Raw genomic sequence first — 12,113 nt, forward strand, 5'->3', positions numbered from 1 at the left:
GATGCACAAAAAAAGTGTAACGTTAGTTTGACATGGGCAAAAAAACTCCCCTCTATTGTCAAACTGACAGGACACTTAAAAAAAAGATGAGCAAATTATCTGAAGAGCAAAATTATCTAACGTCCACAATATAGACATATCCATTTGGGCCGCACAGTGTGGCACACTGTAGCTATTTTGGTTACCTTTCTCGTCTGCCTGAAACTCCAGCCGACACAGTTTAATCAATTGAGGACACCACTTTAACAAGCAATACTCGTGCGACCAGCAATATGTGCGCCAGCCTAGATAAATACGAGCCCAAAACAAACCAATACCGGAGTGAGAGCGCACGAGATGCTGCAGAGATGCTGCAGGGCGCTGAACCCCCTACGATGCAAACCAACCGACACATTTGGAATTGTTTTCCCGACGTTCTACTCCGATCACACCTGCATAGGCTACATTCACATTCCTAGAGAGACTAGATTGACTACTCACCGTGGTTGAACATTGTTGTCCTAAACCGGTTGTTGGAAGACGAATTTTCCATTTTGCAATTGCAGTATGAATGAATGCTATGCCAACACTCTTCAAGCCTCCGTTTGGGGTTTACGTGGTGTATTCCGTGTGTTTATTGTGCAGGACAATGAGGATTCTGACAGGTTTGCGACAAACCTACCCTATATTAAATGTTACACTTCGTCTTCCACTGCTGTTCCTTGCACCGATGCCTATTCTAAAGTGCAAAAACACTGAATGGCAGCTTCTGTGTGAAGCGATTTTAACAGCGCACTGTTCAGTAGCAGTACTGCCCAGCCAGATTTACCGTGACGTCACGCGGCACAGCCTGCACCACCATCGGAATGAAAACAATCGCACATGGATGAGCAGGATGGATATGGTCACGTGTGCCTGAGAAATGTACCCTTCCCTCCGCAGGGAGGAAGGTTGCATTGTCAAGTTTGCATTCATTACATAATAAGAGTGTACATGTAGGTTAGGCTATATTGGGGCGGTAGGTAGCCTAGTGGTTAGAGTGTTAGGCCAGTAACCGAAATAATGCTGGATCAAATCCCCGACCTGACAAGGTAAACATCTGTCGTTCTGCCCCTAAACAAGGCAGTTAACCCACTGTAGGCCGTCATTGTAAATAAGAATTTGTTCTTAATTAACTGACTTGCCTAGTTAAATACAATAAAAACTAGCCCGACGGTTCGATTCACACTAACTTATTCCATGCTCTGTCGTTCGCTACATACGAAACGAACGTCTGTGGGCGTGGCAAAGTGTTTGACCGGAGCAAGGAGTCTGGGTAGCCAGTGTGGCACAATTAATGTCATATTTTGGATAGTCTATTGACATTTTATAATGACTGCTTCTTCATAACAACATTTTCAATAATGGATATTAAATACTTAATTATCAATCACAGCTGCTCACCAGGAACACGATTACTGTAGCTGAATAAGATGTGTTAGAGCAGGACTAGAACAAAAGCATACAGACTCAGTGGCTTTCCAGGAGGCATGGCCATCTCTACTGTGGAGGAAAATATAACCTGTTGGTAGAAGAGAAAAATGTTTTTTCAGCTATTCAGGTCATTTGAAATGAGTTAATTCTTGAGCGCAAAAGCAAAATTTATTAATTACATTAAGTCATACAGTAGCCTACTTAACTTCAGTGAGAAAATGAAAGTATCGCACTGAGGTGATGTCTGATGTCTGTGTATGCAATGTGCCTCCATTGCATACACAATCTCCTCCTCCTCCAGTAGTACTTTTTTGTATAGTAGTCATATCAAATGTAAAGGATATAAATAATTATACAATAAATCACACACTGATCAATTTCATTAAAAGGAGCAACACGTTTATTCCAGCTGTGATGAAATACAGTGGTCCTCTAGGGTTCTCAATGTTCACGTTCAGGATTAAAGTGCAGAAAAGTTCACAGCTTGTGTTGTTTTTGTTTTTTAAATAAAAGGAAAATAAAATGAACCATAATCCCTAAGATATCAAAAATGGAGAAATATGGAAAATATAAATATGAAATAGAACAAGAGGAAAATCTCATAATAAAACAAAATATCAGCAAGGATGTTAAATCCATTCATTATCATCAGGTTTGAATTTTACACAAAAAAATCAGTTCAAACAAACGCGTTTCGAGTCGTTGGCAAGGCTAGCTTTAAAACAAAGGCACAGCATATTGTTCAGCGGTAAGGATCCTTTGCAAAGAAGTGCTGCTGACACATTCTCATCCATACATCCATACACATGCTTGACAATGTGGCTTTGACATACACGGTGATACATATTTACAAACATGGCAAAGTTCCATACATACTTCAATTGAATTCCCATACATGCCCATTGATAAACACATTAGCAGAAGTTGTGCATAAGAGAGATATCTTCTGTACTGATTTATACATTGACAGGTAGGTAGAGGACTGCATGCTCATTGGAGGCTTATTGTACTACTGTGATTTTGGTGATTGAATAGGCCAGTAAGTATACCCTTTTCACACAACTGAGCCGATTCCATGACAAGCCAAACAGATGTGCACTACACTGGCCTTGTTTCACATCCACCCATGTTTCTGGAATCGTTTTGGAAAGGAAGATATCTAGCCAGCTCAATACTGTTCGGGTCGGCACAATAATGTGAAAAAGGCACCGTACAAGTGCTCTCTTTTGATGACAGACTAACAGTGGTTTAACCCTTTCTGGACATCACAGTAAGGTGAAACAGTCAAGAAGACACAGAACTTAATTCACAAAGGATCGGTCTATAGGCAGCAGACAGACCATGGTTCTCATCCTCTCTGTAGCAAACTAGAAGAATTTTAACTAACAAGGCTGAATAGTTTGGACAATTAGAAGGTAGGCCTGTGAGGTATCTCTTTTGAACCCCTCAATGTTGCATGTACTATGTTTTTAAAGTTGAGGATATGTCTGAAATGAGAACCAAGTTAGACACAGACATGCTATGACATTAGAGTTATCTAATAATCAATACCTGCAGGCATCAGAATGGACACCTAACTCTGGTTTGCTACAAAGAAGGAATAATTTCCCAGGACACATTTACAATTTAATTGAAAGGCTCCATCAGTGACTTGCATTCATATTATCAACCGTCATTTTAGTTCTTTATCACAAGTAACCCAAAATTGAAAGTGCAAATCAAAGTACTCAAATCTATACAAAAAGATTTCAGTCATTATATATAAAAAGTGATGCTGTGTTTTTTAAATTTCTTTTGTCTTTTTTCCTGTCTCTGTCTGTACACTCTTTCCTGTCTCTGTCTGTACACTCTTTCCTGTCTCTGTCTGTACACTCTTTCCTGTCTCTGTCTGTACACTCTTTCCTGTCTCTGTCTGTACACTCTTTCCTGTCTCTGTCTGTACACTCTTTCCTGACTCTTTCTTTCTTTCCTTTTTTCCTTTCAATCACAATTTTAGCTTTAAAATGAAAAGAATAGCTTGGTTTTACAGCAGAAGTGATCGCAATAGCAAGTACACCATGCAGCTCATCTTCAAGTAGGAAAAGAGGGAATAGAGAAAATGTTTGATGGAAAAAGAACACGCGTGAGAGAATGAGTGACAATGTGTTCAAGAGAAAGATTCACATATAGTCAAAGAGATTATTTTCAAGAGAGTGTAGTATGAGATGCATAACGACAGACATACAATACAGATATTATTTACAGCAAGCAGTTTGTGTGTAAACAGAGGGCCTCCCATAGGGAGTTCCATGTAGAGGAGACTTGTATTGTGACTAAGTTTGTCTCCATGTACTGTAGGACAGAGAGGCTTGTGGTCAGAGAGACACTATGATGTGACTGTCTGGCTGTCTCCAACTTCCACAACACATCCACCCTGCTATGGATGACTAAAGAGCTCTATAGTAACAACTAACAAATTATCCTCAATTTCTTTTGAGAAAAATAAACGGTAAATGTGGCTTGGCATAAAATGCCAAACTACATAACCTTAATTTTGTGACTGTGTTGATTCTCTTGTTATGATTGCATTCAATTGAGGCGATACCCACAGAGTAGTTATATCCAAGGTCATAGTCAGGGCACTCTCTGGAGTCTAGACCAGATCAAAGGCTGATGTAAACAAAATAACTTGATATGCAGAGAGGAGACGACGGGAGTAAATGGGACACATCTTGTGAGAATGCTTACACTTACAGTGATGGTCGGTAGGAGTGAGCTAGGACCCTAAGATGCTCTCTTACTTCGCATTAACTTCCTAAAAGCCCCCTACCACTGTCTGTCACCATGGCAACCCGAGGCAGGAAGTCATCATCCCTGTCGAAAGTTATCTGCTCCATATCAGCTACCACTGCCTGACTTTTCTTATTCTCCTTCATTTCAACAGGTAGCCCAATAAAAATATGGCAATGTAGCATACATTATAAGTATACAAAATATGTCTGTACATTTAGAATATTTAAAACATTTACAATATGATATTATCACCGGCTATATACATTGGGTGGGTTGAGTTTGAATACATAAGATTTCACCTCGACGTGAATGAGAAGGAAAAAGAGAGTAATAAACTCATATGAAATGGAAAAATGTACCAAAGGTATGAAAGAAGTTTACCTCAAAGTCAAGTCAGTGCTGCACAGTGAGAGAAGGAACAGTCATTCATGGACCATGTGTTCTACACTACCAGGGGCATCACTTTCAGAATGCATCCCAAATGGCACCGTATAGTGCACTACTTTGGTAATACACTTTAGGAACTGGTCTTAAGCAGTGCACTATAAAGGGAACAGGATGCCATTTGTGACACACCTTTCACCAGTAGAGGGGGAGAGGAGGAGACAACAGACTAGGCTTACTGGACACAGACAGGGCTATTTACAGTCATGCAGTGTTTAAAAAGCTTTTTGTTTATGCTCAAAAGCCTTTGCTCGATTATATTGTACATCTGGATTGTGTATCTCAACTTATGTGTTTCGTATTATCCACATAAAAGGCCCCTTCCTTTAGCATTTCAAAAAGTGGTTTTGATATCATCAAATTAAATCAAACCAAAGTCACACAGAGGAATACTTTTCAAACACATGATATTGTACAAATACTCTGGAGGAGGGACACCTACCAATGAGGCTGAAGCATCTTTTTTTTTTTAAGAGACTGAAAGAGATCTGAAAATGCTTGAACACCATCTCAATAAGATAGAGATGACATGAGTGTTAAGATGGATGATTTCACAGCTGGGATTGACTGATACTGCTAGCTAGCAGTTACCAGCCTGACATTCAGTTAAGGTACAGCAATCATGAGACTGAAGCTATGGTAGTGGTAATGGTAGTCTGAGTGAGTCTCTCTTGGTTGGAGTTGAATGAGTGAGTGCCTTTAGGCAAGGCTGGCTTTTCCCTTCCTCGGTTCCCCCTGAGTCTATACAGCCTATCAACAGCCCACTGTTAGCCTATATGACCACTGACTGCTGTGGCATGAGGAGGTACGTACAGAGCTCCTGCCTCACCCCTCCCTGGACAATGCAATGCAACTACTCCATTGCCAGAGGCTCTACTACCCTCCTCAATTACCACCATAACCCCCTCTCTCTGCCCACTCTCATGGGCTGAGACCAGCAGCATTCCACTCTGTTACAGATCCCTTCTACTCCGGAGTCTCGGGGTGTGGGGGCAGGCCGTTCTCGGACCGCATGGCGGTGCAAGCCATGGTGGGGGCGGTGTGGTTTCCCCAGAACGCTTTGTGTAGCGTGTCGAGCTCGGACACCACCGGCAGGCGGATCTCCAGGTGCATCTTCAGGTTCTCCAGCCACCCCTCCAACTTGGTGAAGGCGGGGCTACAGACAGAAGAGCCAATCAGTCATAGGTTAGTGATGTCAACCTAGATCACATAAGTCAGTTACCATGGCAGCAATGGGACAGGAGACTTATAATAAACCAACACTCAACATGTATAGTATTATCAAACAATCAAAGTTAGAATACAGTTCACACTCATAAGTAACTTTATAGACAAATACCTGGAAAAGTGTTCCTGTTTACATAATCCGTGTACAGAAAGTAAACTTTAGTAATCTACACCCCAAAAAATCTCACACAGCATGGTGATACATGACTCAGGTCAGTGTCAGACTACACACTCACCGTTTCTCAGCATCCAGGTCACAGCAGAGGGCAGCCATAGGGAAGAAGGCTGGGGGACAGTCTGGAGGACAGAAGTGCTCTAAGAAGCCTGTCACATTCAGCCCAAAGTCATGGGCCCTGGGCAAGTAGTCTGGGTCTGCATTCACCCTACCAATGATCTGGAGGTAGGAGGTAGGGAGAGGTAGAGGTAGAGCGAGAGAAAGAAAGAAAAAGAGAGCGAGATAGAAAGCGAGGGAGTGAGGGAGAGGTACACAGTAAGGAAAGGGCAAAAGACACTGTTGTATATGCTAGGGCAACAACCTCAGACTAGTTATAACACCAGTTATGAAGCTGGATCATTAGTCATAAACTAATATCAGACATCACGACTGCTCGCCAGATTCTCATTTTATTATACATTTTTTATTTATTTAACCTTTATTTAACTAGGCAAGTCAAGAAGAAATTCTTATTTACAATGACGGCCTAACCCGGCCAAACCCTAACCGGGATGACGCTGGACCACATGTGCGCCGCCTTATGGGACTCCCAATCATGGCCAGTTGTGATACAGCCTGGAATCGAACCAGGGTCTGTAGTGATGCCTCTAGCAATGACATGCAGTGCCTTACACCACTGCGCCACTCGGGAGGGCCTACAGATGTAAGATCTTAATTCGATCACTCTTTTGTTGCTGAGATTTTTCGTGCACTGTAGGAAATGCAATAGAACTTTGTGATTGACATAAATTCACTGGAAACCCACACTAACAGATCGTTATATTAACATTATTTCACTTTCCATGTAGCCTGCTTTTGGCCAGCTAATGGCCTAGCCACCAATCAAACAACATTATGGACTAACCATTCAAATCCTGTTGCTGCAGGATTATTTTGCTGTGACAATATAGGTGAAATGAAGATCCTACATGTACATCTGACTTACTGTTGTGAGACTCCAGGCCCAGGGGTAAGGGAGTCCACAATAACAGAGTATACCAATCATAGAGGGACTGAGGGTATGCCCAATGGGCCCCAAGGGACCACCAAACGGCATCAGATCAGCTAGCTAGACTACAGGTAGCCCCAGTCCCTATCAGTCACCCACCACTTAAAGAGAATTTCCCCTCTGTAATCCTGCCTCTGTGGAGTCCCTGCCTAATGACATCCATGTGGAGATAGACTCACTGCATCTCTGACAACAGAGTAGTTCAACACAGTGCTGCTAGGACCAACACTAATGGTTACCATGCTGCTTGTTCTCTCTATTTTAACATAACTCAAAAGGATTTAATGAGGAATATGAATACTTTCGACTATTTGACTTTCTCAGCAGCAGGGATTACGTTCATATTCTGCTGTCACGGGCACTCACCTCACAAAGCATGATCCCGAAGGAAAAGATGTCCACCTTTTCATCATAGCTTTTCCCTGTGAGAGAAGACACTCGTGAGGCTATTGGTTTCAGAGTACTGACATAATGTATTACAGTATGTGGAGTTGAAACAACTGAAGAATTCACATTTTTCTGTTTAAAAGCCATATGGTTGTCATTCGATTTAAATGCAATTCAAGCAATGGTTAAAATAGATCGACCCTGAACCAGTGGTGTAAAGTACTTGAGTAAAAATACTTTAAAGTAGTACCTAAGTAGGTTTTGGGGTTGTGTGTACTTTACTATTTATATTTTTGACAACTTTTACTTTACTACATTCCTAAAGAAAATAATGTACTTTTTACTCCATACATTTTCCCTGACACCCAAAAGTACTAGTTACATTTTGAATGCTTAGCAGGACAGGAAAATGGTCCAATTCACACACTTATCAAGAGAACAATCCTGGTCATCCCTACTGCCTCTGATCTAGCGGACTCACTAAACACACATGCTTCGTTTGTAAATTATGTCTGAGTGTTGGAGTGTGCCTTTGGCTATGTGTAAATAAAAATAAAAACAAGAAAATGGTGCCATCTGGTTTGCTTAATAAAAATAATTTGAAATGATTTATACTTTTACTTTTGATACTTAAGTATATTTAAAACCAAATACGTTTACTCAAGTATTATTTACTGGGTGACTTTCACTTTTACTTGAGTAGATTTCTATTAAGGTATCTTTACTTTTACTCAAGTATGACAATTGGGTACTTTCTCCACCACTGCCCTGAATACACACACACACGCACACACGCCTACACACACACCAACATACCGTGGATCATCTCCGGGGCCATCCAGTAGGGGTTGCCCACTACAGTGTATCTCTTCCTGCGGTCAGGTTTCTTCTGCAGGAGACTCTTGTCCTGGATCTTGTCTTCCACCATCAGCCGAGCCAGCCCAAAGTCTGCCACCACCACACTGTTATTCTGCAGGGAGACAGAGAGGGGACAAACAGAGCAGACAGAGTTACATCTAGTACAACACAATACTAACAACACCAGCCCAAAGTCTGCCACCACCACACTGTTATTCTGCAGGGAGACAGAGAGGGGACAAACAGAGCAGACAGAGTTACATCTAGTACAACACAATACTAACAACACCAGCCCATAGTCTGCCACCACCATACTGGTATTCTGCAGGGAGACAGAGGACACACAGACAGAGTCACATCTACTGCATGACAATACTTAGAATACCAAACACACTGCAAACCTACCTACAAGACTATACATCTTACCACAGACATAAAGACAAATGCCAGTTGGAGAGAGAGAGAAAGATAGAGAGGGCACACTCAACAACATAGAGGAATAAAGAGAGTGAATACTATGACTGTTGACTTTGAGAGGTAAAAACACAGACAGACAGGAAGACAGTGTGTCAGTGAGATAACACCTGTCAATACAGAATACCCCAGAGATCCCAGACTAGTCACCTGCTTATTCAGGTTCAATATAACCCTATCAGATAGTGATAGTGATAGATAGTTAGTGATAGATAGTTAGTGTTTTATCAAATACTATACAGGACATAGGAATCCTCATCCTGGTCTGTTTATCTAATACATTAGGACACAATATCTTTATCCAGTGTTTTCTTCAAAATGGATGTTTACCTTGTCAGTTCATAGAAATTGATATATTTTCTACCTTCTATTTGAACAGGTCTAGGTGAAGAAGTGTACAGTACATGGCATGTCACTAGTCCTGTAAGGCCTCTGATTTAAGAAGGGCGGCTCTACTGTCCAGTACTTTACCCTAACAAAGGTTTCTCTGTTTTCTAACGTCAAGGAATCTCCATTGTCACATCTCTCTCAACGAGAGACAAACCTGTATGTGATCTAGACATACAGGTGCAAAGTCTTAATCCTCAAAGAAAACACACACCCTTTAGAGAGAACACACCTAACATCTCTTTACTCACCTCTCTGACAAGACAGTTGTATGAGTTCAGGTCGCGGTGGATTATGTTCATGGAATGCAGATATGACTGGAAGATGGAGAGAAGAGAGAGGGATGGAAAGAGAGAGAGAGAAAGAAAACAAGAGTTAGGTATTAAGCCTAAACCTCAAACCAGTGCCTAGTGGAACAAATGTGCATTGTTGTTGCTCCTTCTCTCAAACCCTTTTCAGAGTATAGCCTTTGTAAATTCACTAATCTACAGTCATGTGCTATATTCATCACTGTAAACCCAAATCAAAGGCAACACACTATGACTACCCATGATGCCTTAATCCAGAAGGAATTCAAGATGTAATTTTCATATAGGGAAATTCTTCTACACATGATCAACACTGCTGTTACACTTCCTCTAGATCTCCACTAGAGGGCAGTGTGAGCATGGTTAGTTTGACTGCACTGTCTCTGTTATTCTATTCACCACCACTGCACTGCAGTTTCTCTGACTGCAGCAGTGAGCCCATGGTGCCCTGGTCCTGAAAAGACCCATTCTAGAGGCATTCTATACATTCTATTAGGCATGGATCATTCACTCACCATTCCTGCAGCGATGTCTTTAGCAAAGCTCACTCTCTGGTTCCATGGGTAGTTGGTGTCCTTGTTAGTAAGACAAAACAAGGATAGAATCAGACTCTGGATGTTTCACAGAACATAAACACCAGTGATTAAAACTAAAGAGAGGCTCTCTAATCCTAATCCTGTATCCTCTGATGAATCTGAGACACAATGTACAACACGCAACTATGCACTCATGGGGACACACAGCCACCCAACCAGGTGCGGTGGCACACCCATACAGAAGTGCATGCAACAAAGTACTACAATCCTACACACACACACACACACACACACACACACACACACACACACACACACACACACACACACACACACACACACACACACACACACACACACACACACACACACACACACAGCACCGTTACCATTTTCTTGATTATCTCCCTCAGGGTTCCTCCTTTGATGTACTCTGCGATGAAGTTGAGTCTCTTATCTTTGTAGAGGACACCGATGAACTTCAGCACGTTCGGGTGCTCCAGACAACGCATCACCTTCACCTGGAGAGGGAGGAGGGTACACCTTTTAAGTCTTGGAAGTTCTTTTTGGTTTAAATGTTAGTTATTGTCCTAGCCCTGACTCCTCATAAAGACCCATCATCTAGGAGCTGGGGGGAGTGGTTGTGTTGTGTGGGTTTAGTAAAGGCAGTATTTAGTTAAATGAACTGGGTGGGTAGCTAGATAATTAGTGAAAGACTTAGACCTCCTTGTCTCCCGCCCTGAGGGTCTCTGTGAGATAGAACTTCCTCCTTCCAGACCTTGATTTTAGTCTATAACCATTTCTTCCTGGTCTAAAACATACAAGATGTCTCCTCTCCTGTCATTAACTTGACATACTTGTAACAAGAAAGAGGAGTAATACGTGGTTATTACAGCCTCCCAGAGCGAGACGAACTGATTAGCTCCTAAAGCAGGTACACATTACATAAGCTACTGTGAAGTCAAGGAAAGGAGAAAACTCTTTAAAGGCTATGATTTAAAATGGCCACCAAGGCCAAAAAGGCCAACGGTTTTAAAAAGCACCCCTCATAGCCTAATTAGGGTGGTGTACTTTTTACAAGCTGTAGGGGTGTGTATGACGATCATCTAAACATGACATTCAGAGTTTGACAAACTGCATTCTGTGGTAAACCTAGCCCAGGAGGGTTAACAATAGTGGCCAGGGTTGGAAACATGGTAGGTGATCTCTGTCAGTAAACTAAGCCAAAGCATTGTTATTGATGATACATGTGCTGTAGACACATAGCACAGGATTGTATTGTTCTTAGAAGAAGTGGGAGCTCTTTGGGACAAGCACAAAGTTTGTCATTGACTGTGGTCGTTCAAATCATTGGAGTAAGAGAAAGAGATGGATGGTGTGCCTTCATAAACCGTTAATATATAAGACCAATTTAAAATCTTCTGAAATCATTCTTAAGCAAATTGAATTTAGAATATGAATGTATCTCCTGAATTGATCCCGTTGAACCCTGATGGTGACACATCAACAAAGGCAAAAGAAGTCAAGTTACTCCCACCTCTTTTAGGAATGTCATCTGTGTCTCGTCATCAAAACGAATCAGCTCCTTCATCACCATCACCTCCCCTGTCTCTCTGTGGGTCACCTGCAGAAACACACACAGCGTGATGTCATCAGCCTGCGCCACAGGGCATGGGGACACTTTCCGTTCAAAGCTAATTTCACCCTAACAGGCAACGTCTGGGAATTTGTTAAGAACTGTTAAGGTATAAAAACTCTGGATATATGTTGTCCCCCTCTCAAAGCTGATATTTGCTCCCTGCTTGAATGCATCTTCCAAGCAGCAGATGCAGACATATAGGCTACTGTACATTCTGGTTACATCAGAGGCCATTCTGTAAAACACCTCAATGCTGCCATCTTCTGGAACTTTTGAATACAGAATATATTGCTCCTACGCAGTAATGTTTGACACACATTTAGTAGTGTGAAGTGGGATTTTTAAGGTGTTGGAACTGTCCCCCAAAATGAGTTGCTTTTCCAAGGTCATCTTTAACAAAGAGGAC

The 12,113-nt window shown here is 41.7% G+C and overlaps 1 protein-coding gene across 3 annotated transcripts in view; it reads right to left on the minus strand.

Annotated features, from left to right (window-relative positions):
* Positions 1 to 5,632: 5,632 nt before the first annotated feature.
* Positions 5,633 to 12,113, minus strand: part of LOC139547992 (LIM domain kinase 1-like) — a 108,467-nt gene continuing 101,986 nt past the window's right edge. For all 3 annotated transcript variants that reach the window (XM_071357264.1, XM_071357265.1, XM_071357266.1), the window contains 8 exons: positions 11,606 to 11,692; positions 10,458 to 10,589; positions 10,048 to 10,107; positions 9,476 to 9,541; positions 8,322 to 8,475; positions 7,485 to 7,540; positions 6,132 to 6,289; positions 5,633 to 5,824 (listed from right to left, as the gene is read on the minus strand). In XM_071357264.1, coding sequence (XP_071213365.1) covers positions 5,635 to 5,824; positions 6,132 to 6,289; positions 7,485 to 7,540; positions 8,322 to 8,475; positions 9,476 to 9,541; positions 10,048 to 10,107; positions 10,458 to 10,589; positions 11,606 to 11,692 — 903 coding nt within the window. In that variant the 3' untranslated portion in view covers positions 5,633 to 5,634. The remainder of the gene's footprint in view (positions 5,825 to 6,131; positions 6,290 to 7,484; positions 7,541 to 8,321; positions 8,476 to 9,475; positions 9,542 to 10,047; positions 10,108 to 10,457; positions 10,590 to 11,605; positions 11,693 to 12,113) is intronic.

Source organism: Salvelinus alpinus, chromosome 21 (genome assembly GCF_045679555.1).
Source record: "Salvelinus alpinus chromosome 21, SLU_Salpinus.1, whole genome shotgun sequence".
Classification (NCBI taxonomy): domain Eukaryota; kingdom Metazoa; phylum Chordata; class Actinopteri; order Salmoniformes; family Salmonidae; genus Salvelinus; species Salvelinus alpinus.